The sequence below is a fragment of the Rattus rattus genome, chromosome 1 (genome assembly GCF_011064425.1).
Source record: "Rattus rattus isolate New Zealand chromosome 1, Rrattus_CSIRO_v1, whole genome shotgun sequence".
Classification (NCBI taxonomy): domain Eukaryota; kingdom Metazoa; phylum Chordata; class Mammalia; order Rodentia; family Muridae; genus Rattus; species Rattus rattus.
Genome location: NC_046154.1, coordinates 172947021 through 172973949, shown reverse-complemented (window position 1 = coordinate 172973949; position 26929 = coordinate 172947021). Strand labels below are relative to the sequence as shown.

The following is a 26929-nucleotide window of genomic DNA, read 5'->3' as shown; positions in this document are numbered from 1 at the left end:
CTCAAACTTCAGATGCAGGCCATCTTATCTTTGATTCCACCCCATCCACTGCCTCCTCTTCCTACTTCATTCCTTATCTCAGCGAAAGGTAACGTTCTCCACCCGGGAACCCTGGCCAGAAACCTGGGTGCCATTCCTACCTTCTCCCCCACCTCCAAGGTCAAGGACTACTATATTCTGTTAATTATACTTCAGACATATTTCTGTCTTCAAGCCTCTTGTCCCTGCTCCCCAATGAGAGCCTTTGCTTACAATTTCTTCAGTGTTGATACCAGCAGTAGCTCCCACTTCTGTTACCCCTAGCTTCCCTCCATCTTTGTTCTGTCTTTAGAGACCGTCAGACCTAAAGATCCTGTTGTGCCCCACGGCCAGGCTAGGCGTCTCCCACACTCCCAGACCCCATTTTATGTAGCGGTGGTCCGGCCTGTATAAAGTAAAACTTTAACAGGGAGAATCTTAGAACTATTCTGACATCAGTGAAATTTGTTACCTAGTTTAAAACTAATGAAAACGACAGACCTCTCTAACTGGATAAAAAAAAAACCCATAATCAGTAGAACTCCTTGGTTCATTCAGATAGTCACTCACCACTTACTTAGGCAATGTTCTAAATAAAATATATTGCAATCTGAACATGGGACTCTCTGATAAAACACTAGGGGAGAAGACACAGGCAGAATTCAAGTGTATTCTGCAGCAGCATCTTAAAATACAGAACTGACTGAAATCTAAGAAGAGTGTTGTGTTTTGGCATCAAAACCCTTGTCTCAAAATGAGACGCGAGAGAACATCTTATCCTTTTATTTTGAGATGGAAATCTCTATATAATCCTGGACAGTCCCTCTGTAGACCATATTGGCCTCACAATTACAAAGATTCTCCTGCTTCTCTGCCGAGTGCTGGGATTAAACGTATTAACTGCCTCCAAGAGAGGATCCTGTGTCAAACCACCGGAGGTTTGGAGTACAGCACACGAAACGCGGAATTCCGGCTTCCAAAATTATCCCACGCTTCTCCACAGCTTCTCTGCGAGCTGTTGACAGTGAGTTTAACGCGGTCTTTGAGTCATCAAGAATGTGTATGCTAAAGACATTATTTAACCCCCTCTTGTCGCTGCCTGTAGGATTTTATTTTAAATCGGGAACACTAAATTCCTCGTATTCGTGGCATCTCGGGTGCACTCTGGAGCGAAGACCCTTTTTCCAAGCCGGAATAAGCGCACAGGGGAGGAAGGGGTTTAGGACCAGACTAACTAAGCAAGGCGCACTGAGCCAGGCGAAGGGGCGGGCGCTCAGACCGCGTGCTGCAGAGTCCTCCGCCGTCCCAGCATTCCCTGCGCCCCGACCATCGAGCGCGGCTTCCGGCGTCGCTGGTGGAGGTGGGTGCAGAAGGAGCGGGCCCTCGCCGCTCGTTCTCGCTCCCTCTTTCTCTCTCTCTCTCTCTTTCCCTCTCGGGCAACATGGCGGGCGTGGAAGAGGCATCGTCTTTCGGGGGCCACCTGAATGGCGACCTGGATCCAGACGACAGGGAAGAGGGAACCTCCAGCACGGCCGAGGAAGCCGCCAAGAAGAAAAGACGGAAGAAGAAGAAGGGCAAAGGGGCTGTGTCAGGTAAAGGAGTCGTGTTTTCGCAGTCCCTGCCAGGAATGGCCGAACGACTTGGCTCGGGCCCGGCAGGGGTTCCCGGGGATGGGAACCCGGAGTTCTGGCCTTTATTAAATCTCCAGGCCTGACGGAGTGGCATGGGTGGCTTTCCGTGCCGCGGCTGCTCAGAAATGGTGGGAGGGTGTGGGGGATGAGAGTGCCTCCGCTTTCCGAATGGTAGCCCTAGGGTCTCAGAGCGCGAACCCAGCTCCCACGCAGACAGTGACACGGACCTGAAACATGCACAAGATTCACTCCACCACCCTCAGCGCGGGTTTGGACACCGCCGCAAAATCCCTTCTGACCCTACTTGCGGCCTGGTTGCTGGACCTACCTATTTTTGTCGAGGGTTGGGGGTGGGGTATTGGAGCATATTGCCCGGACGGTGCGTCTTCCCTATGTATCATCCGCATTTACACTAGGGCTTTAGCTTTGGATTGCCGATTAGAGGTCTTCGTCTATGAGTCAGGGTCCTTACAGACAGCTTATGTCACCGGACGGTGGTGCAAATTTTGAGGTGCTTAATCTTGCAGCATGCTCAAGCTTTAGGGCTCACAGGCCTGAATTTTGATGCCACTTGGCATGCAATGCAGACAGGGTACTCTACAACTATGAATGAATTTTCCCAGCTGGTAATAATCTTAATTCCGTGACAGCCAGCTGCATGTTTACATTTGGACCAAGTTAACCAGAAACGTGTCTTGTCTTGAGAAGTTTTTGTTTCACAACCACCTATGTTTTTACCTGTTCATACTTAAGGGCCATCGGATAAAGAGTTATGAGAAAGTGGAGAGGGCTTTTTTACATACTTGAGAAATTTGGCGGTTAGAGATGGGAGTGAAAGTAAAAGTCGTATCTTTGTAGACTTTTCCTAGAGCAGAATTTAATCTAGAGGCATTCTCATGTGGCTCCGTGGGCATTCAGTACACTCTGAACTCTGCAGTTTGCCCTTGAAGGTAAGCAACAAACTATTGGCTTATAGGATTGTTTGTTTGTTTTGAGACTAGGCTTCCTCTGTGTAGCGGTGGTTGGAACTGGCTCAGAAGATCCTGAACTCTGAGAGTCTCCTGTCTCTGCCTCCAGAGTGCTGGGATCAAAGGTGTACATCACTGTATCTGGCAGTTTTAGTTCCTTGGGACAGGGTTTCACTATGCATCCATGGCTGTTCTGGAATTCCACCCTTCTACCCAACAGATGGGGGCCGGGCTGGCCTCCAATTCTCAGAGATCCATTTGCCTATTCCTAATGTTTTTAAGTTGTGTCTCGGTGGGGATTTTCCTTTAGTAGCCAGCGTGTGCTAGAGTCTCTTCATCTGTGTGGGTACAGAGCTCCTACAGATTGATGTGATCACTTTCAGGTGGCTTAGATGGTTACAGAGTTGCGTTTTAGTAATGGATTGTCTTTCCCTGTCTAGTTTTTTTTTTTTTTTTTTTTTGGTCCAGCTGGTGTGTAATGAATCCTCTTCTTCCTAAGGCCTTCAGCTGTTTTGCCTGTTTTGTATATATGTATAGTAATTAAAATATTTGTCGTCATTAATTCTTAAAACTTCTTTAAGGGTAAACTGCTTAAGGATAGGGATCAACTTATATTTCTGTTTATCCTGCAGGTCCTCTCATGTATAGTAGATTCCCCTGGGTGACTTAAGTAGACAGGACTACTTTGGTATGGTAGTTTCCTCCCTGTGCTTGAACAAATAATAATGCTTCTGTTTAGTTTCCCGTGCTGCCCATTGTGGAAAGGATCTGTGAACCGTACAGGATCGTTAAAATATATTCAAGTGTGGAGAAGTTCTCTGTTGTGTTTGATTTGTCCTGTTTTGTTTGAACAGCAGGGCAACAAGAACCTGATAAAGAATCTGGAACCTCAGTGGACGAAGTAGCAAAACAGTTGGAGAGACAAGCACTGGAGGAGAAAGAGAGAGATGATGACGATGAAGGTGGGCACTGAATGTGGTCCTTGGTGAGACAAGACAAAGTGCAACATTCTTCTTTTTTAAAAACTATTTTCCATTTCATGTGTCTGAGCGAGTGCTGGCACGTAAGTGCACAACATTGCTGCTAGTACCTTCCGAGTCCACGAAAGGGGTGTTGCATTCTTTGAGCTGGAGTTACAGGCAGTTCTGGGCTGCCTGGTGTGGGTGCTAAGAACCAAACCCCGGTTCTCTGTAGGAGTATCAAGTGCTCTCTCTCCAGCCCTGAAAAATGTGACATTAATTAAGGAAAATGTTTATCTTTCCATCTTTTAATTGCCTACCATTTGATTGGAATTTAATTAATGTCACAGGTAAAAAGGAACAGGTATTAGCAACCCCTTGGCTATGTTGAATGCTTGCTTAAATAGCAGGATTTCAACTATTGAGATCTGTACTTGGCGGAAGGCCAAGTGCTGGGTGAGTATGATATTACATTAGAAACTGTTCATTTGAATATGTACTGAACGGCTACTGTGTGCTATCTGTCTAGGGTACATTCATATGACTTCTCTTTTTAATCTCACAAAACCAGCTGAAGTAGATGCCGCCGTGTGTGTGTGTGTGTGTGTGTGTGTGTGTGTTTACCATGTAAGTATTAATATTTCTACACATTAGCCACATTATGGCCCATTCCATAATTAGGAGACACACACTCTACACACACAGTGGTTATGGGATGGGCCTGGAGTGCTGTGGCTCGTGCGTCTGGCGTAGTATGGGAGTTTGAAAGCACCTTATCCAGAGCCTGTTCCTCCTCCTGTCTGTAGCAGAGCGGGGTTCATCATGCCTAGCTGCACGTGCTCCCGTGTTCCTGACCTTAAGTGGATCTGGGTACTATGAGATTGCTTTTACAGGAATTGTTAAAATTCTAGGATTTGATGCTGTCAGAAGAGCAGTGGAGGAAGTGGGCTTTCCCGTTCTCTGGGTTCCGGGCCGTCTGCTGCCGGCAGCAGCTCTCCCTTCGGGATGCCAGCCTACAGGCTATGCTTTCCAAGTACCAGCTGGGTACCGTTGTTTGAATAGTTAGTTTTTCCTTTTTCTCTAGGAAGCTGGGCTCATTGCCTTCAAGAAGCCATTGGCATTTCCTCTTCCTTAAGCAGACCTCGATTTCGGTCTTGCTTCAGGTTGTAGCTTTACTAAGAAAGGGATCTGCAGGCTGTAGGTAATATGATAGGCTGCTGTGTCTCACTGTGTGCAGCCTTGTTCTTCACCTACTAAGTTGCCTGAATCTCATTGACACTGAAAAGGAGACTAGATTTAGATTGATAGTTCTGATAGTTCTCTCCCAGTTTGAGTTAAATACTTTCCTAATTGATTTTGACAACCAGAATCAAGATGATGTGAAGGTTTTAAATACATTTAGTTATTGTGTGTGTGCATGGGTGCTGGTGCTGCATGTGTGGAACCTGGCTATAGCTGGATGGAGTTGGTCCTCTCTCAGCATGTGAGACCCTAGGCTCAAACTCCGGCTCTCAGGCTTGACAGTAAGTGCCTCTACCCACTAAGGTTGAGGGAGACGACTCCTGCCTCTGCTTCCACAAGAGCAATAACCAAGGTACAGACAACCATGCCTGGCCTCTCTTATGAATAAACCTGGGGGTGGGAGGGGCGCGGTGAAAAAATGGACATTTCAGAAATTTTCTTTTAAATAAAAACTGGTTAGTGTGGTTGAGAGACAAAATACAGAGGTGAAAAGGCACTCTGTGCATGTTACTATTTGATGCTCCTCTCCTTGGAAGCATTAGGCTTAATTACATCCACATGGAGCTTGGTACATGGAAGGCAGAGGCAGGCAGATCTCTTGATGCTAGCCTGGTCTACATAGTGAGACCCTATCTCAAGATGAAGAGGAGAGAAGAGAAAACCAACAGTAAAAATGAGAGGATTCTTGGAGAGAGCCTGAGGAGAGACAGGAAAGAAAAGCAAGATCATTTCTGAGGCCACTTAGCAATTGGCTGTGCTTGTGGTGATGACTGTTTAAGCTGGCTGTTGTCAATAGGGATGGAAGGGAGAGAGGGTTAATGGAGGAGCCATAGAGACTCTCGATCTAAGGAACAGGAAGGTGGTGTGTCCCAGGGTTTTGAGTGTGGGCGGTAGGATGTTCCTGATTGAAATAATGAAATCACAGAGTTTAGAGATTAAGGTTGATTGCATACAAGGAAGATTATGGATCTGACGATAGATGCATTGAACTTGAAATTGTCGAGAACCAGTGGGAAAAGTTAATCTGTGGTCATGTGGCAATGTGCCTGAGGCTACTCATTAAATCATTTTTGTCTTATATTTGAGGCAGATCTTGTGGAGGTGAGGCTGGCTTTGACCTCAGGATCTTCCTGCTCCAGCTTCCTGAGTGTTAGCATAACAGACGTGCACTGCGCCAGCTTTCATTCAGTATTCGCTTTCCACCCAGACCATGTGTATTGGGAGGGCTCCCATCCTCTTCATTAAGTGCTTTCAATGCTGTTTCCTTCTGTGGGCTGACAGGGCAGCACACAAGGCCACCGTTTGAGCATGGCTAAAGACTGTGGGTATTCACACCCGGGAAGTAGGACTGTGGCACCGCAGCAGTTCTTTTCCTTGTGTTCTCTCTTCTTCCTTTCTAGAAAGGAGACTCTTTATGAGAGGCATGTTCTCATAGGAGGGCATCACTGCCAAAAAAAGTTAAAGAAATTTCAAGTTGAGCTCATAAGCAAACAAGTTGTTTAAAATAATATTTACTTTTAAAGCTTACAGAGTGGTGGGTCTAGAAACAATGTGCAGATATGTAACCTTACCACAGCACAGCTCTGAGCGTGGACACCAGAGGACAGTGCGTGTCTGGCTCTCGGTGCCTCATTTCCTTGAGACTCTCACTGAACCTTTAGCTAAGCTTGCTGGAGCACCCATGTTGCCTGTCTGTCCCACAGTGCTGGGGTATGGGCATAGGCAGCTATGCTGGACTTTTCCATGGATGCTGCAGATTTGAACTCTTGGGCTTATGTAGCAAGCTTTCTTACCTAATGGGAGGGACATAGCCTAGCACCTACTTAATAGTTTTGACAGTCATTCAGTTGTTATGTTCCTTTTCAGAAATCATTAATGCATTTCTTTTTATTGCTAAGTGGTATTCCAGATTTTGCCTGTCTGTTTACTAATTACAGCTGTTGTGTTTTTTGATTAAGGTGCATACTAATGCAGTCATTTATATACACGACTTTGTGCAGATGTGTTTTCATTTGTCTGGATAAATACCTAGGAGTAGAAAAGCCCTTTGGTGTTCTGTCAGCCTCTACAAGCTACCCCACTCTCAGATAACAGTGCTTGCTATACCTCATAAGGAACCACCAAGTCAGGGGTTCTGACATGCCTTTAATCCCAGCACCAGGGAAGCAGAGGCAGAGGTAGATGCAGTCTGCTCTACATGGTGAATTGTAGGACAGTAGGCCCACATAGTGAGACCCCGTCTCAAAAAGAAAAAGGAGAGAAAGAAACTGGAATGTCTTCCTACTGACCATTCATCAGCATGAGTACTCTCCATTGCCAGTTCCCTTGTAAGACACTGATAATGTCAGCCTTGAATTACAGCCTCTGTGCCAAGTGTGCAGTGTTAGTCTCTGTGGTTTGCAGTTCATGGGAGGAGCATATTGTCTGGTCTTTACTGCTTTGCACATGTCGTTTTGAAGCACCTGTGCTGGTCTTCTATTTGATTGCCACTGAGCTGTCATTTTTATGTGTTCTGGATGTGTGTTTTATAAGTATTTTCTTGTTTGTGATGACACCACTCCACTCTGCTGATGGCATTGCTTGCAGTACAAAGTTTAATTTCAATGGCATTTAACTCTGCATAAAATTCAACCTCTGTCTTTAAGGTCACCAAGATTTTCTTTTTAAGAGGTTTTGTACATTTCTAACTGCTACATCTAAGTATTCCTTAATCATTTTTAAATAAAGTGAGGATTAAATTAATAATTTTTCTGAGACAGCATCTCCTGTAGCCCAGGCTGGCCTCAGACTTGCTATGTAACTAAGGATGTCCTGGACCTTCTCATCCTGCTTGCACTTTCTTGGTGCTTAACTTGGTCTTAATTCATGCTGAACAAGTGTACTCTGGTCACTGAGGTGCACTCCCTGGGTGCTTTTTTTACACATGGACTTCTGTTGTCAATTCAGCAAATAACCACTGAGCTGGGTATGTATTAATGATGAAGTAGTCTTTGTTAGGAATATCTTGGGATGCTAGCAAGGACAAATGACATGCAAAAATGTAAATTTTAGTTTATTAAAATGGTTAGAACCAGAAGCATATATCAGTATTCAGATCCTAGCTCTGGTGGCATCCTGTTAGGAGCTAAAGAGTGTCTGTGAGTCACACGTAAGGCATTGAGTTAAGGGGCTATTAGAAGATCAAAGGAAGAGCTTTTTATTAGGGGATGGTTTTACTGTCCCATTTAAAGCTTAAGAAGTCCCTGTAGAAAGAAACTAATAACCTTCAAGTTCACATAGCCAGGAAGACTTTTAGTTATCTGCAAAATTGCTGAAGAATCTTGAAGTCTTTGCTTTGGGTTAGTGTTTGAAGCTGTGTACTAGGTATTAAGTGATTGCCCAGAGCACAACCTACCTTGCTTTATTCTCCTGTGCCTATTGCTTGGCACCTAACAAACACCATTATTGGAATGACAGAGGCTATATGAATCCAGTTTTATAAAGGACATCAAAAGTTGTGTATTGTAAAATATTTTTATGTTGGGCACTTTACCCAATATTAGTGTTTTTATCATACTCTGTAGTGGGCCTACAAATGTTGTCCTATAATTGACTGTAACGAACTAGAAACTCTCCTTCCACTCTGCTTCTGTTAAATAAAGGAAAGGAATAAACTAAAAGGACATTTTTAGTAGATTGCATTTATCACATTCTTGTCACCGTGCGGAACTTAACCATAGGTAAAAAGGTATCATTGTAAACCAATGATAACAAGTTTTGTGTGACTAATTAGAAGATGGTAGAATGGTAAGGAAACCTTTTTAATAATGACTGTCTTACAAATCCAGGATTTAAAGGGATATGCTTCAAAAAGAAAACTGGTCATTTGACTTTTAAAAAAAATTGTGTGTGGGGGCGTGTTTTGCTTGAATGTATGTCTGTGTACCATGTATGTGCCTGGTGCCTGTGGGCGGAGACTAGAAGAGGGCATCAGGCAACAGATCTCTGGAACTAAAGTTACAGTTGTGAGTTGCCATGTAGGTGCTGGGAATTGAACCCAGCTCCTCAGAAAAGCAGCCAGTGAGTGCTCCTAACTGCTGAGCCGTCCCTAGCCACTGGACATTGTTTCTTAGGTATGGATCTCTAAAATGACTGATCAGGTCTATCACTGGGGGATGTTTAATGATAACTTGCGGAGCATATGGTTAGATCATCAACGTGTACTTACCCTAGAGGACCTCTTGCTTATATCCCTATTTCCTAGCACTGATTTGTGGTCAGAGTTGGGTGTTTTGTAAGTTAAGTCTCATTTCTGAGCACTGTTGGAGTGTTTTGTTTCTTTGAAGCAGTAACCTGGCTTGAAATTCATCCTTCCAAGTGCTGAGATTTCTGGCATGACCCTATGTAGCCCTTTTGAGATTGAAACCTGTGAACCTAGACAATGTATATATGCATATTAATTTTTGCATACGATTTGACCCAGAGCTCTTTTTCTCCAATAACTATTAAAACAGACATTAAGACAGCAGTTGTAGCACAAGCCTTTAGTCCCAGCATTTGGAAGGCAGAGGATCTCTGGGACCAGGCCATTCCGGTCTACAGAGTGAGCTCCAGGACAGGCAGAGCTGCACAGAGAAGCCCTGTCTGGAAAAACAAACAAAACAAAAAGAAAGAAAAAATTAAAATATGTATTTTACTCAGCAGTTGTTAAAGAGTAATTCAAAGTAAAAATTGCTAGTCTTTTTAATGTCACACCTGAATCTTAACTCTAGAAACATGAAAAAAAAAACAGACTATTGAGTGAACATGATCAGTGCTGTGAGGAGGCACTTCATTTCTCTGTGGTTTAAATGGGTGCATTTGAATTGTTTCCTCAGATGGAGATGGTGACGGCGATGGTGCAGCTGGGAAGAAGAAGAAAAAGAAGAAGAAGAAGAGAGGACGTTAGTGTCTTACGAGTCTTGTTAGGTTGGCAGTGACTAGTACCCTGGGTTTGAGGAGGACATTAGAACTTGCTTTAGATCGTGATCCATGTCAGAGGGACAAACGAGAGCTTGGATTAACAGTCGTGGGCAAATCTTTAGCTGTTAGCCTCAGATCGTTAGCATGGTTGGCTGCCCTTGCATACTTAGTAATTCTGCAGAGGGCAGCAGGGAGAGTATTCCTGTGCTGACTAGCTTTGAAATGACTAGATTTTGGAGAAATGCTTAATGAGAAGCCCCATAATTTAAGGTGTGAGTATGGTAAGGCTTTATTAATTAATAACTTGTATACTGTACTGTTCACATGTGGTTGTTTTATTGTTTCTGTAGATAGTATAACTGAATATTTGTATCTCACAGCAAGAGTTCAAACAGACCCTCCCTCAGTTCCAATATGTGACCTGTATCCTAATGGTGTATTTCCCAAAGGACAAGAGTGTGAATACCCACCCACCCAAGATGGGTAAGAACCATAAAACAAGCTTCCCGTTTGATTTGACGACTGTAGCTCACTGCCAAAGCCACTTTAACTTTCACAGAAATTTGCAATTTTACTAAAAAAGTCTGTGACTTGTTGCAAAGAAAATACAGTAGAAGACTTCTTACCCAAAATAATTGGGACCAGTAACAGGTTGGTTAATCAGTATGTGAGGGTAGGTGTTTAAAAAAAAAAAAACCAAAGTCTTACAGACAAAGGTTAGCTTACTTGTTTTCCTCTTAGTCTTTCAGCATGGATTTGCATTAGATCGCACTTTTTTCCTTCATAAAATGTTCATGATGCTTTTATCTGTTAATTCATTTTGGGTTTCTGGGAAGATGAGCAAAGTGATGAGTGGATGTGTGCTTGGTGTGACATTTTCCCCTGAAAACATGGATAGTTCATGAGCACGTGTGGGGGTGGAGTAAGTATCTGTCTCTCCCTGAACCTAGAGCTTGTGTTTTTGGCTGTTGTGATCCTCTGGGCCTGCCTGTCTGCACCCTGCAGCACTGGGCTTTAGAGGCCCACCACCACACACACCGCTCTTCCTTGGGTGCTGAGGATCTGAACTTAGCTCCTTAACCTGACTTAGCCTTTTAGTTACTGAACCCTCTCCGGAGCGCCCTCTGTTCTTCCTTTTTAAGTTAAAAGCGTGTGCTTATGTGTGTGCATGCACATACCCATGGAGTGAGTCAGCTCTACTTCCACCTTTACGTGGGTTTCAGAGGTGGGACTTTTTGTAATTACCTGCGTTACCATCCTGCTTGCTCCCAACAGACTTAATTTGACAAGAAAACATTTTTAACTTCTCTAAGATGTATTTATTTTATTGTATGTGTATGAGTGGTTTGCCTGCGTGTATGTATATGTACCACGTGCATGCTGCTGTCTGTGAGAGTCAGAAGAGGGCTTTAGATCTCTTGAAGCAGGAATTACAAATAGTGGTGAGCCTCCTGTGGGTGCTGGGAACTGAACCCACGTCCTCTGCAGAGAGCAGTAGCAGTGACACCTGCTGAGCCGCTCCAGCCCCACTCGCACGCTTTAGAGACGATCCCTTTCATCGAAGCTTTTCAGAGTAGTTGTTGAATCCTCACAGAAGCAGTTCCTAATGTGCTTATGCATGTACGTTGGTGACTATAGTTACACAGATGACAGTGGGTTTGGGCACACTCACGGGATACTAGAAGTGTTCTTTAAGGGTTTTCAGATGGTCAGCCCAAGAATTCATTACACGATGGCTAGAACGTGGAAGCTGCATCTGAATCTCACCTCTGACACTTGAGTTGGCTTTGTGACATGGGCAGGGAACCTGTGCCTATACTTTTAGTTCCTCGTCCATAAAGTAGACACTTCTAGACTGCTCTGCAGCGAGTGACAGACATAAAGCCCCTAGGCCAGTCATGGATGCGTAAGGTGTGCCTTAAAGACTCGGAAGCTGCTTTGTACAGCTTAATTGGTTAAGAAAGCTTCTACTGTAGCATTGTTCCATTGGCTTATAAACATTGGAATGAATAAATGTTATTAAAAATTCACCTCCCTCATTCCCAGATATGAGTACTGTTAGGGAATCTACAAAATTTTATGATACAGACATCTTTTCTTTGAATTCATCTATTATGGTCCCTGCCTTAAAATGTCATAAATACATGCAATTTACATTGATTACATAAACTATCATAGTACATATGATGTGATCACACTTATTTTCAAATATAATCTTTTAATTATTTTTTTTTATTTTGCTTGTTCCCTCTTCTTTCCCTTCCTTCCAGACCCATGTTAACCACCTAGCAGGTAGCCTTCTGTATTTTTCTATGCTCATATATGTGTACTTTTGTGTCTGTTTATATGAGGGATGTGTTTGCTCATTTATTTTATATTTTTATATAATTTTATATTTAAAAAAATCTAAGCATTTTTTTCCCACCCCTTCTGATTCAGTATGAGATCTTGGAAGTCCCTCCAAGTTAGAAGAATAACTTGTTATTCTTTCGAATGGCTTTAGTATTCAGTGCTATAAGTGTATCATTTTCCCTCTCATTCTTCTAATTGATGAGCATTTACTTTGTCTCCTGTGTTTTTGCCACTGTTATCTTTTATAATAAACATTTTAGGTGAGTAGGTAGCGCATCTCATCATCATGTATGGATAACTTTATTATGAAATAGTTTCCCAGGAGTGAGACTGTAGACTTGAGCAACAGTTTACAGTAATTACACTGTTAGTGATGTGGGCATCCTCTAGCTGTTGGCTTTGCTTTGCATTTGTGTGGGGAGAGGAAAGGCAGGCACTGTGTACCTGGGTGTGGGGGTCAGAGGACAGTTCCTGAGCATTAGTCTGGTGATTGAACTCAGTCAGGAAGCAGGTGCAAGCATCCTTCCCCACTGAGCCATCTGGCTGGTCCTCTTGGGAGACAGTGTCTCCGTGTAACTCTACCCTGGCGATGCTCACTCTGGAGCCCCCGTGTAACCCACTGCGCCTGCATCCTGCATCCTGCGTGCTGGGATTAGAGCCGAGTGAACGCCATCCCATATGTCTACCACTGACCTGTATACAAGGCCTGCCTTTGGTGGTTTTTAACTATTTTGAGATTTATTTTTGTTTTTTACACGTATGAGTATTTTGCCAGAATGGAACTGGATTTAAAAATTAGATTTTGATTTCTGAAGTTGGATAAGCTTCTTTCTAAATGTCATAAGCAGTCTTGAGTGGTAGCCGTTAATTTTATAGGTGATATATATTGCTTAGGAAATGATAAAGGGAAGAAAATAGATAAAAATAGATACTTTGTTGATTGGTCAACAAGTTAAAAACCACTCGGGGCACTTGGTGTTTCTTCTTCTAAAACCTCTTGCTACATACGTATGCACATTATAAATACCTGGGAATACATGTGCCCACAAGGTGGCGAGCAGGACGGCACCTGTGCCAAGCCCCATGATTGGGAAGGGTCAGTGAGTGAGTCCTTAAATTGTCCTGTAACTTCATGTGTGTATCATGTCATGCGTGAACCCACACACGCCCTAACATAAATGTAATGAAGAGAAACAGACAGGAAGCACCTGGGAACACTGCTGGTGTACGGTGATAAAGTCTCCCTCACCAGTGATACCAAACAGTCCACATTTGTCCTCTATGCTGTGGATCTAATGTTTTCATGGTGTCCGACTCCAGTCCCCAACGGGCTCAGTCTTATTTTCTGTCACTGGAGTGTTTAAAGATAAGTGCTAGATACTGACTTAGTGATGCGAGCATCACCTCATAAATGCAGTCTCCTAATGATTGCATCTAAGGAAACTGTCAGTGACCTCCCCATATTATGTCAATGTATAGTGTGTATTTAGAATCCTTTCCCTTTCTGTTTTCCCCCATTTTCCTCCTTTAACAAATTAGATGCACAAAGTTTTAAGACTCCTGTTTTCCCTTGCGCTAGTAAACTTTGGTTATGTCTATAATCTGTAATTAGGTATAAATGAGTTTAGGCTATGTTTGGAGTAAACAAACCTAGGGCCAGATCAATCATTTAGGCCACGTCACACTACAAGTCCGCTTAAGTGTTGTCAAGCTGGCTTGTCAGTCTCACCCTGTCTGAGCACTTAGTGTGACACCCCCATTCCACCCACCCTCCCCATTCATTGTCTGAATGGGACAACATGTAAACAGGTTTGTATGTGTGGAGACCAAAGGTCAATGTCCGGTGTCTTCCTCCTTGGCTTTCTGCTTTATTCTGGAGATAGGGTCATTCTCACTGACTGGAGTTTGCCAGACAGCCCTGTACCTCACTGTTGAGGTGGCAGGTGCGCGTCCATCCCCACACTGGGCTTTTCTGTCAGTGCTGGGGATCCAAGCTCAGGTCTGATGCTTCCATAGTAAGCGCTTTACCTGCTGGGCATAGCATCTCTATTTTCTCCCTCCCCCTCTGTTGTCTGTTGCTTTGGGGACCTCACTGTGCTGCAGCTTGTCCTTCCAGAATTCACTAAATAGAGCAGACTGATCTCAAACTCACTGAGAAATCCGCCTGCCTGTGTTTCCCAACTGCTTTGTATCAATGAATGTGTGCCATAATGCTGGGCAGGTTTTTGTTAAGATAACGTTTCCTTTTTGTAGCTCCCAGGCAGTCTGTGGGTCTTTTGGAATCCTAGGCACACCCTTGTACTCCAGCCACTCCCACTGAGTTATCCTAACACCCGGTGTGGTTGTGTTCTGTCAGTCAGCTTCATTGCAAAGTACAGAGTAAACATCCCCTTGACATTAATATTTCCCCAGAAGATGAGTGTTCTTACCCAACAGGACTCAGTTATACATTATTCCTAGTTGAAGATGTAAACTCTGGTTTACTCTTGACTGATTCTCAGAGATGGGGATTTTACTTCCCTTCATATTTTAATTATTTTGAGGTTAAAGGCATTTGTGACGTAGTGCCTTAAAATGCAAATGGATTGGCTTTTAAGTTTCCATGTACTGGGTTCAAAAATAATGCCACACGTGGTATTCATAGTTTTAATCGCACCGCGTCGGGGGCAGAGGCAGGTGGATCTTTGAGTTCGAGGCCAGCTGGTCTACAGAGTGAGTTTCAAACAACAATAACAAAATATGACTTCTTCAAATTGGTATTTAGACATCTTTGGTCTTTTATTTTATTTGATATTTATTTACTTACCTTGTTTATTTGGGACGCAGGGTCTTACTGTATAGTTCAGGCTGTGGTAGAACTGTTTAATTCAGGCTGGCCTTAAACTCACGGAGCTCTTCTGCCTCTGCTGGGATGACAGGACTGTGCCAGTAACCCCTCTGTGTTTGTTCGCTTGTTGTTCCAGTTGTTCTTTTGTTTTGTTTTCACCTTTAGTCTTTTGATTTTTACTTTTATTTCCTACCCACTATGTCCACTGTTAGGATGGCAAGACATTAAAGGAAGCATCAGGGATGTAGCTCAGTTGGTGGAATGCCTGCCCTCCATGCATAAGTCCCTGGGTCACCCCCACCCCCCATGGTTAAAACTGGACATAGCTGTACTTGACAGGTGAGAGATGAGGATAAGAAATTGAGGAAATGTCAAAGATGAATTATATACTGTAATTATTTCTAGTAAGGTTTTTAAGGTACTCTTATGCTGCTCTGATAAATTAAACCTGATTTCATTTACTGTTTTATTTAGTCACACCAGTAGATAGCATATGTTTCCAAACAGAAAGATAAGCCTAAGAAGTTTCTGTCAAGCTCGAGTGCAGTATTGTTTTGTCAAGCAGGCCATTTCCTTTGGCCTTCGTAGGAAGTTTGAGGCCGTGGGTGCTGATTGGTGGCAGCAGCAGCAGCAGGCTGGGCCCTGCGATGAGGAGCCAGAGCTCCTTGAGGTGGTGCTGACTAAAGTCCAGTGCTTGAGAGCGGTTGTGTGACCTGTGATGGGCCGTGCGGTATTTGGCCTGCAGTGTTAGTGGTTTTATATGATGAAAGAATCTGGAGGACTGGCCGAGTTGCTCAGGAAATGTTCTTTCCTAGTACATGCAAGGCCCTTGAGTGAGACCCACGTCATGAGGGCTTGAGTGTGGATCCCTAGTACTACATAAGAAGTCAGATGTGGCATACACCTGTAATTCCAGTGTTCTGGGGACAGCAGGAAGATCCCCAGGGCTAGTAGTCGTTCTCAGTTTCTAAGCTTCAGTTCTAGTGAGAAACCCTGTCTCAAAAGCTAAGAGAGCCATAGGTAGAGGAAGATGCCTGATGTTGACCTCTGACCCCACACATGCACACACTCAAACACCCAGGTGAGCTGTAGACTGTATGTAAACAAATATGTATAGCTAGGTCGCAGCACAGTCTCAGTCAGAAAGCGGCACCGGGCTGGATTTATCTGCAGACTGGTCTGGGAATCACTAGTTGGGACAGAAACATGTAAGTCCTTGAAGGAGTAACTTGTCACTTGAGTGAGCTAGTGCCACTGAGGCGCACACGTTCTGTGAGTGTGAGAGTCTAGAACTAGAGGGAGAGACACCTCACACTCAAAAGCACTCTGGCTCTTCTTCCCCGGGACCCAGGTTTGACCCTCAGCGCCCACATGGCAGCTTACAGCTGTCTGTAACTCCAGTTTCAGAGGATCTCACACCATCTTTTGGCTTCTGGTTACCAGATCAGGCACACAGGAGATACAGAAACATGCATGCAGCCAAAACACTCATAAATATAAAATTTAAAAGAAAAAAAGAATGAAAGTAAGGTAGGTATAGTGGAAAATGGCTTTATTCCCAGCACTTGAGGGGCAAGGGAGGCCAGCGTGGTCTATACAGTGAGTTTCAGAATAGCCAGGGCTAGCTACGTAGTGATAGCCTGTCATGACAACAATAAAGAATAAGGGAAGATTATAGCAAATTTCTAAAACTAATTCATCCTGAAATAGTTAATGCTTTTGAAAACATGCTGCTTAGTCGTGGCTTAGTCTTGGGATCGGGCATGCGTACAAACCCCTAGAGCAGTGCAGTGTGGGAGGACTCGGAGAATCAAGAGGCCAGTCGTCAGGGTAGATCACAGGGCCTCAAAAGAGGGGAGAACCCTTGACTGGAGGCAGCAGAGGCCGGGAAAACCTACACAAAGCTAGAGTTTCGAGAGTGACGACCTCCCCACCCCCCCACCCCCCAAAATAAATCTCACTGACTAGATGCAGACTTAGCCGGGGTTTGTATGTTTAGTTTTGTGTGGGAGGTTTTTTGGTTGTTCTTTTACTTTGTTTTGATGTTTGTTTGTTTGTTTGTTTGTTTGAGATGGGATCTTACCGTGTATCTCAGGCCTAACCAGAAACTCACCTGGTATCCCTGGCTGGTGTCAGATTTGTGGTAATTTTCCTGCCTCTGCCTCCTAAGGGCTGGGATTATAGGTGTAGTTATGGGCCCCACACTTGACTTGTGCAGACTATATTTTATAAATAGTTAGACTTTCTAAAACAATACAACTTCAGCCCGAGGCAGCATTTACCTTGTGTTAGGAGTTTTAAAGAGTCTAGGGAGGGTTTGTGTATGGTTTCTACATAAATGTAACAGCATTTGATACCAGGGCAGGCAGTCTTGTTGCCCACAGAATAGAGGGTTAGAGGTTTCTGGGAGCAGTTTCCAGAGGACATGGGAAGGTGCTGTTTCTCTGTTAGTTTCTGGACTCCTGTGATGGCTTATGTAGGTGTTCCTCACGTGCAAGCAAGGAAGACCTCACTACAGACAACACCTGCTTCATTTCTGAATTCTCATATTTCTGGGTCTCTTTGCCATTTTTTGTTAGTAAAAAATTATTGGTCCTTCCGGTTATGAATGAAACCTGAACATGAGGGTTTTGTTTCCTGTAAAAATCTTAGACAGGCTCTATGTAAGTGGATTAATTGTAAGCATGTGGCTTTGAATATTTAAAAATTTTGTAAATATATAAAAACCGAGAATATTTGAAATGCTTTACATTGCTTGGCATATTTTTTAATTTCTCTATTCTTGTGAAGTTTCATAAATGACTCATACTATGCTGTGCCTATTCCAAAGGCGGACAGCTGCTTGGAGAATCACAAGTGAAGAGAAAAAGGCGCTAGACCAGGCTAGTGAGGAGATTTGGAACGACTTCCGAGAAGCTGCCGAAGCACACCGGCAAGTTAGGAAATACGTCATGAGCTGGATCAAGCCTGGGATGACAATGATAGAAATATGGTAAGAGGAACACATGCCGCAAAACATTAAAAAGAGGAGTTTGGACTAGGCTTGGTGGGTCACACCTTTACTCCTACAGTAGGGGTGGGTCTCTGAGTTGTAGGTCAGTCTGGGCCACATGGAGAATTCCTGCCAGCCAGGGCTATTTAGTGGACCCTGTCTTTTTAAGGAGTCAGGGAAGGTGTTCATTTTAGTTCTGACTGGCTTCCTAGTTAAAATTGACTGTTATTAGTCTTTTGCTATTAAAATCTTTATCTTAGGTAGAGATTCTGTGTCTCCTCAGTTTTGCTCTCTTATAAGGAGAACCGTGAAGCACACATACGTTTGTACACGAGCCATGTTTAGTGTACATTTCTATTTGGATGTGCTTCTATACAGTAGTGACTAATTTTCTCTCTGGAAATCGTTTACTTACTACTAGTAATCCATATTAAGAAGTAGAAATTCTTTTTTAAAAGGTTTTATTTGCTATATGTATATGAGTACACTGTCACTGTCCTCAGACACACCAGAAGAGGGCATCGGGTTTCATTACAGATGGTTGCGAGCCAACACGTGGTTGCTGGGAATTGAACTCAGCACTTTTGGAAGAGCAGTCAGTGCTCTTAACCACTGAGCCATCTCTCCAGCCCAGAAACTGTGTAGACGCAAAATGTAGTGAGGAAATGAGTAAAATTCTTCTTCTTACCTTATTAAATGATTAGCAGAGAAGATAATTCTTATTTAAATAATTTTTAAAATGCACACTATGAGACTGGAGAAATGGCTCAGTGGTTAAGAGAACACTGGCTTGTCTTCGATATGGCCTGGGTAAAATTTCCAGTGCCACATGGCAGCTCACACACGTTTGTAACTCCGTAGAGGGGACCTCATGCTTTTTCTGGCCTCTTTCAGCACCAGGCATGCAGCTGGTACATAGACATACATGCAGGCAGCACATGCGCACCCAGGCACTTACAGTTAAAATGTGTGTGTGTGCACATGCGTACAAGGTGTGCAGTTTGTGGCAGCTCAGATCTGGTGTACGTTGAAACTTGGAGATTTGTTTGTAACTGAAGTTCAGAGTAGGGGTTCCCCGAGCTTGGGGTGGCAGACATCTCCTTGTCTCTAGGGTGAGCTCCGCGTTGCACAGTTGTTCACTCTCAGAAAGTCCAGGTGTAAGGTATGAACCTGCAAACCAACCCTGTCTTTCAGTGAGAAGTTGGAAGACTGTTCCCGAAAGCTCATAAAGGAGAATGGGCTAAATGCAGGCCTGGCCTTTCCCACTGGGTGTTCTCTCAACAACTGTGCTGCACATTACACTCCCAATGCTGGTGACACCACAGTCTTACAGTACGACGACATCTGTAAGATCGACTTTGGAACGCATATAAGTGGTGAGTCTGGGGAAGTCCCATCGTTTTCATACGGTTGTACACGTTTTGCCATTCAGGACATTGTTTTATACACAATATATTCAAATACAGAATTTTTGACCAGGGCGAGGTATATAGCTCCGTGTCCAGTATTGCACTTGGTGGTGGGGAGCTGGAAGCCAGGCATGGTGGCTTGGTCCCTTTAATCCCAGCACTTTCCTAAGTTGGCAAAGATTGGTGGATGTCTGAGCTTGAGGCCTGTCTGATCCACATAGAATTCTAGAGTAGCCAGGCCACATGGGGAAACCATGGCTCTCTCTCTCTCTCTTTTTTTAAAGGGGTACAGGTTTGGTGGTGTCCACTGTGAGGTCAAGGCCTATCTGATCTCCAGAGCACATTCCAGGTCAGCCAGAGCTGCACAGTGAAGCACTGTCTTTTAGGAAGGAAACGGGCATGAGTCAGGGTCGTCCTAGGCTACTAGCGATTTGAGGCCAGGCTGCTGGGATACATGAGACTTTAAAGGACAAGATTGTATTTGTAGAGCTGTTTGATCAGTATATGTTTGCTTTTCTAAATTCCCCTAAACTAATGTCTAAAGTACCTCGAGACTTACTTAACAGGCAAGAAAGTGAGTGTAGATTAAGCACTGGATTCGTGACGCTGTGGAGGGTTTTGAGGCTGTGGGTTTCCTCCGCTCATGCTGCTGCTTTCTGTTTATTGGCTTGTCTGTGACGTGCGGAATTGAGCTGTGTGTAGTAACTCATAGTACAAGTTTATTCTGAGTCATTGAGTAGCTGCTACTTTTGGCCTTTTTGATTCTAAATAATTTCTGGGATTTGGAATACTGCCTTCCTTTGAGCCCATAGTTCTTTTAACTAGAAAGGTTAATAGGAAGTTCTGTAAAGGAAATAAATCATTTAACAGCTAAGTAAACTTAAAGGTAAATTTTTTCTCTTTCAGGTAGAATAATTGATTGTGCTTTTACTGTTACTTTTAATCCCAAATATGACATATTATTAAAAGCTGTAAAAGATGCCACCAATACTGGAATAAAGGTATGTGTACTATAAGTACCATTTAACAACATAATTTTGAGTGTCCTCATAGATTGTCCTGATGTCTGTGGTATATTGGGATCGTAGGTGAACATAGTAGCATACTGTACCAGTAGTTTTTTTTTTTTTTTTTTATGCGTTTATTTATTTTATGTATATAAGTACACTGTGCTGTCCTCAAACACACCAGAAGAGGGCATCAAATCCCATTACAGATGATTGTGAGCCACCATGTGGTTGCTGGGAATTGAACTCAGGACCTCTGGAAGAGCAGTCAGTGCTCTTAACCACCACACTATCTCTCCAGTCCTGTACCAGCAGTTCTAACAGATGTGGTTACATAAGGGTTTGAATCTCTTTTTGCCTGTGAAATTGGCTGTTATTTTTATTATTGTTACTTTTTTTGTGCTAGTTTGTTTTTAGAACAGTTTTATGCGCACAGCAGAACTGAGCAGAAGACAGGGAAATTCCCCATATATAAACTCTGTTGACAAACATGTCTACTGCCGGTATCTCCAACAAAGTGCATTTTTCAGAGTCGTTTGATAAGCATTGGCACATCACAGCATTGAAGTCCACAGTCTGCATTAGGGTTCACTCTAGTTTATACATTCTGTGAGTTTTGCAGAATTTTCACTGCCCTCCCAAGTGTCTGTGCTGGGCCCTGAAGCACTCGCCTTTCCCTCACACTGTTTGCGTCTTAGGGTGCATACATACTCCATAGAAGCTCCCATCCTGCATTGCTTGTGTATTCATAGAGAGCTGCCACACTTAGTCATTCCCCCAGCAGCGCAGGACAGTCCCAACACTTGCTCTACCACTCACTCGGTCTAGTCATCCTGATAGATGTGAGACAGTGTCTCTGTAATTGTGACTTGCAGTCCCCTGGTGTGAGGAGTGGCTTTTCATGTGCTAATAATTCATTGTGTGTTTGCCTGTTACCTATTCAGTACCTTTGGTTTGGTTTGGTTTTGTTAAATGTTATTTTTTAAAAAGTTGCAAATAAAAGTCAAGCAGACCCAAAGACGTGCAGCTTGACTAAGTTCTGTGCACTTTGACTAACCACTCAGAAAGGATGCCATAGGCTTCCCACATAGCTATTTTTGAGCATTTATCTACCACCAAAAATGAAAAGTCCACTTAGAGTTAGAAAATCAGTTTGTAAAGGAATTTTTGGAGGTTTGCTGTCTCCCTAGTCCTGGAAGCTTCTAGCCTTTGTACAATCTAATCTAAACCCAGAATGTTTCCAGCTTCTGAGACTTACATCTGAATAAGCTCACCCCTTCTAGCCCTTTCTGAACTCTGGCTGGCTGGTTCAACTCAGCTGCTCTGCCTCAAACTCCTCTCCAGGCTGAGCAGTTATCCAGCTTCTCCGAACTGCTGTGCTTGGCCTCACATAACCCTAGCAGTGTTTTGATCTTCCAACTCCATATTACCTGACTCATTCTCTCTTCATCTGTGACTAGTTTGTTCTCTCTTCAGCCTCTCTGTACACCTGTGCCAGTAAATCTGACACACACACAGTCTCTCTCCCTCTCTCCCCCCCTTTCCCTCCCTCCCTCTCTCTCTTCCTCATTCTCCTTCCCTCCCTCCCCGCTCTCTTCCTCTCCTTCCCTCCCTTAAGTAGCTTCCCTGTCCGTTCCTCATGAGTGTCGGGCATATCTTATTCTGACTGATCTTATATTGATTCATCACTTTGTCTGTCAACTGGATATCACTTTGAAGCTTCCTTTTACAAACTAACTTTCCCTCACTTTTTGGGACTAAGGGAATGTCTGTGTTCAGCCGGGAGGACTAAAGGTGTGTGTCGTGTCTGCATTCCAGCTGGGTCACACGGACCTCAAGGCCTTTGGATGTGATCTCGTGCCACAGTAAACACGTTTCTGCACTAAATTCCTGTACAGCAGTTGCCTGTGTTCTCTGAAAGGGCATTAACTCGTGCGTCAGTTGTGTTTCCGTCCTTCCTTATCCCCTAGTAGTTAGGTTTTGTTTCTTTTCTATGTTAGTTTACCCACATGTGCATTTGTTGACATATGTACACCAACTCCTTGGTTGTTGTATTGCTGAGTTTCCAGAGTTCTCTTTATATTATGGGTCTCAGTCCTATATCCTACACGTGATGTGCCAATATTTTCTAAGGTTGACTTTATTATGTTGATACTGTTTGGTACACAGAATGTTGTAGTTATATGAAGTACAATTTTGGTTTTTCTTATGTTGCCTGTGCCTTTGATATGTAAGCAATCGCTGTCAGATCCAGTTTCATGAGGCTTTTGCCTGTTTGCTGTGAGAGTTTTTTAATTGTGGGTCTTCTCACTTTAGGTTGGGGGTTGGGGTATGGATGGGTATTTTGCCACATGTATGTGTCCCACATATGTACAGTGAGTGCCCTCAGCGGCCAACAAGAGGTTAGATCCCTGGAACTGGATTAACGTGGTTGTTAGCCACCTTGGGTGCTAGGAGCCAAATCTGTGCTTTAACCTGATCTGAGCTGCTGGGTGTGGTTGTAGCCAGTGGGTCTCAGCTTGTGACTTTGGATACCTTTGGGGGTTCAGTGACACATATCCGATTTTTACATTATGCTTCCTAACAGTAGCAATGAGAGCAATGCTAGGTTGGGGATCACCACGCTGAGGAATGGTAGTGAAGGGTCTCAGCACTGAGAGGGTCCAAAAAAACCCCTGTTGTGTAATTGTTAGAGATCACCTGCAATTATCAACCCGCTTGAGAGGGTTCTTTTTCTCACTTTACTATTTGTTTGCAATTGTTTTTTTGTTTTCTTGCTTAATTGTTCTGGATAGAACATTCAGTCATGTGTTGTAAACCAAGAGTCCTCCTTTAGCTTGTTTCTTACCTTAGAGGAAATGTTTCGGCAGCCATATTTGGTGTAGGCTTTTTCTGTGGCATTTCTTTTAAGGGTAGCCTTTCTATTCTTAATTAAGTCTTTATATCAAAAATTCTATTCCAAATGTATATCCAATTGAATTATATGTCATTCTCTCATGATGTGTTTATATTGATGTTCTATTTGCAGAACTGCCCTTGTATTCGGGGGGGGGGAGATATTGAGATTAGAGGAGGGAGGGGAGGGAGAGAGTGAGTGAGAGAGTGTGTGTGTGTGTGTGTGTGTGTGTGTGTGTGTGTGTGTGTGTGTGAGAGAGAGAAAGAGAGAGAGAGAGAGACAGAGAGAGAGACAGAGACAGATTATGTTGCGTTGGCTGCCTCTAACTTAGGCTTTCTTTCTCCTTCCATCTTCTGAGTGTATAGAACTCCAGGCATACATCACTATGTCTGCCTTACATTATTTACCCCTCTGGGGTTGAGCAGCACTACTGAGAATCAGCATCATAATTGTTACATAAGATCAGGATTGATTTCCCCAGGGTTTTAGGATGGCAGACTCCAAGAGTCCTGCAACTACATCAGATTGTACTAGGGCCTTTTTGTCTATGCAGCAATTGCTGGTGTTACTGAGTGTAAATGCTTACAAGTATTTGTATGTGTGTGGTGGGTTTTTCCTGCATTGAGTACACCCCAGGTGTGCAGTGCCCTGGGAGGCCAGATGAGGGCATCACATCCTCCAGAAGTGCAGTTAGAGTTGTTAGTGTCATGTGGCTTCTGCGTTCATAGCAAGGCTTCCTCTGCAGTAGGAGCAGACTGTTACCTGCTGAGCGGTCTTTCCAGCATCTTTCCAGCCGTCACCACCCATTATAGCTTATTGTTTCCTTACATTTAATAAACCACACATGTAACTTCTTACAGGCAAAGAAAATTTGGGTCTAATCTTGTTTATTTTAATATCCATTTCATGATATTTTATATATGTTGTATATGCAGACTAGCTTTTCTGATTGTTCTTTACTAGAAAATATTAAGTGCACACTTTAAAATATATATTGGTTTTTTTAGTGTGCTGGGATTGATGTTCGTCTCTGTGATGTCGGTGAGGCCATTCAAGAAGTTATGGAGTCCTATGAAGTAGAAATAGATGGGAAGACCTATCAAGGTAAGTCCGTGAGATAGGTCTTTGGGTCAGCTGCAGAGTACGGAGGGAGCACCACAGGAGCTCTCTGGGACCCGTGTCTGAGCTGCCTCACTCAGGAGCTAAGAAAATCTGGGAAATGTGCCCTGTGGCATCTGAACTTGACCTCAGCGCTCTGGGACACTGAGGATGAGAGGGACCAGAGTCTCATTGGTGATTCTCCTACTTGTTTCTTCTGAACCAAGTTCCGAATTTGGAGGCCATTTAACTCCTAGTCTGCCCTTTAGTCTCTTTCAGCTGCGCTGTTTGAGGTTTGTTCCTGGGGTCACTTGGTGCTTTCTGGTGCTTTTGCTGTCCTTGTAGTCCTCAACCCCAGTCTGTCTGACCATCTGCTAGCCGCATTCCTCCTTCCCCCTAATGCTGTTCTAAACGTCCTAAAGTTGGGGGAGACTGAGGAGTAGACTGAAGAAGACAGTGCTTGCACAACAAAATGGAGAAAGTAACCAAGTCGTATTAAGGCCAAGTGAATAAGAGTTAAAAAGAACCTTTCCTGTCATAGAGACTTAATGTTTCCCCGGCGCTGAGGAAGACTTAAGTTGATGCTGCCTCTGTCTCCTGAGTATTTGCCCATAGCCTGGTGCCTGTGGTACTGAGATCGAACTTGGCTAAGTCTTAGAGTAATGCTGTATAAATTTTAATACACATTTAGCTGAGAAGTAGTTTTATTAAAAAATCTAATATTTTTCTCTTGTTATCCCACTAAACTTGTCATGATTTCATTGTTAATTTTTTAGCTTTTTAAAATCTTGATATGTAATTTTGCTCTTGAAAGGTGGCTTCTTACTAATATTCTATAGTATCAAATTCTACAGAGCTGGATTTTCTAAGCCTTTTAATATTGTGGAACATAATTAACATTGAAAAACACAAAGTATAAAATTTAACTTTTCAGTTGAAGTTGGGTAACATCATCTCTTGAGAGAGCTTTCCAGCCCGGGGCTTAATTTTTGCTCCTTACTCGCACCTGTCAAAACAGCGGGAGCCACTGTTCTACCTCCTCACCTCACTGCACTGGGGCCACCTTCCAAACAGGACGTTTAGAGAGCATGCCACACCAGTCCCCTCTACCCCCTCCTGTTGCAGCAGCAGTCTCTAGTGAGCCAGGGTCACGAGTGCTAAAGTGTTGGCATTTGCTTCTCTTAAAGATTTGTTTGTTTAGTATATAAGTACACTGTAGCTGTCTTCAGAGGGCATCAGATCTCATTACAGATGGCCGTGAGTCACCATGTGGTTGCTGGAATTGAACTCAGGACCTCTGGAAGAGCAGTCAGTGCTCTTTTTTTTTTTTTTTTTTTTGTTTGTTTTTTTTTTTTTTTTTTTTTTTTTTTTATTATTAACTTGAGTATTTTTATATACATTTGAATGTTATTCCTTGAGGTTTTGCAAACATCCTCCCCTCCCCTTCCTTATGGGTGTTCCCTCCCACCCTCCCCCCATTGCTGCCTCTCCCAACAGTCTAGTTCACTAGGGGTTCAGTCTAGCAGGACCCAGGGCTTCCCCTTCCACTGGTGCTCTTATTAGGCAGGTCAGAGTCCAGGGTCAGTCCATGTATAGTCTTTGGGTAGTGGCTTAGTCCCTGAAACTCTGGTTGGTTGGCATTGCTGTACATATGGGGTCTCGAGCTCCTTCAAGCTCTTCCAGTTCTTTCTCTGATTCGTTCAACAGGGTCCTGTTCTCAGTTCAGTGGTTTCCTGCTGGCATACGCCTCTGTATTTGCTGTATTCTGGCTGTGTCTCTCATGGCGATCTGCATTCACATTTTGATCATCTGTCTTGAGTTTCATTTGTTCTAGGCATCTAGGGGGTAATTGGCCACTTATCAATGAGTACATACCATGTATGTCTTTCTGTGATTGGGTTAGCTCACCAGGATGATAGTTTTCAGTTCCAACCATTTGCTTTAATTTCACAAAGTCATTGTTTTTGATAGCTGAGTAATATTCCATTGTGTAGATGTACCACATTTTCTGTATCCATTCCTCTGTTGAAGGGCATCTGGGTTCTTTCCAGCTTCTGGTTATTATAAATAAGGCTGCGATGAACATAGTGGAGCACGTGTCTTTTTTATATGTTGGGGCATCTTTTGGGTATATGCCCAGGAGAGGTATAGCTGGATCCTCAGGCAGTTCAATGTCCAATTTTCTGAGGAACCTCCAGACTGATTTCCAGAATGGTTGCAGCAGTCTGCAACCCCAAACAATGGAGGAGTGTTCCCTTTTCTCCACATCCTCGCCAGCATTTGCTGTCACCTGAGTTTTTTGATCTTAGCCATTCTCACTGGTGTGAGGTGAAATCTCAGGGTTGTTTTGATTTGCATTTCCCTGATGACTAAAGATGTTGACCATTTCTTTAGGTGTTTCTCAGCCATTCGGCATTCCTCAGCTGTGAATTCTCTGTTTAGCTCTGAACCCCATTTTTTAATAGGGTTATTTGCCTCCCTGCTGTCTAACTTCTTCAGTTCTTTGTATATTTTGGATATAAGCCCTCTATCTGTTGTAGGATTGGTAAAGATCTTTTCCCAAACTGTTGGTTGCCGTTTTGTCCTAAC

The 26929-nt window shown here is 43.5% G+C and overlaps 1 protein-coding gene across 2 annotated transcripts in view; it reads left to right on the top strand.

Annotated features, from left to right (window-relative positions):
- The first annotated feature begins 1349 nt into the window (after positions 1-1349).
- The window catches only part of Metap2 (methionyl aminopeptidase 2), a 29532-nt gene continuing 3952 nt past the window's right edge, over positions 1350-26929 (top strand). The window contains exons 1-8 of one of the 2 annotated variants that reach the window (XM_032911542.1): positions 1350-1610; positions 3475-3579; positions 9675-9740; positions 10140-10242; positions 17769-17930; positions 19125-19306; positions 20246-20340; positions 24250-24346. In XM_032911542.1, the coding sequence (XP_032767433.1) occupies positions 1460-1610; positions 3475-3579; positions 9675-9740; positions 10140-10242; positions 17769-17930; positions 19125-19306; positions 20246-20340; positions 24250-24346 (961 nt within the window). In that variant the 5' untranslated portion in view covers positions 1350-1459. Of the gene's footprint in view, positions 1611-3471; positions 3580-9674; positions 9741-10139; positions 10243-17768; positions 17931-19124; positions 19307-20245; positions 20341-24249; positions 24347-26929 lie in introns of both variants that reach the window. The other variant, XM_032911533.1, reaches the window with a different exon arrangement.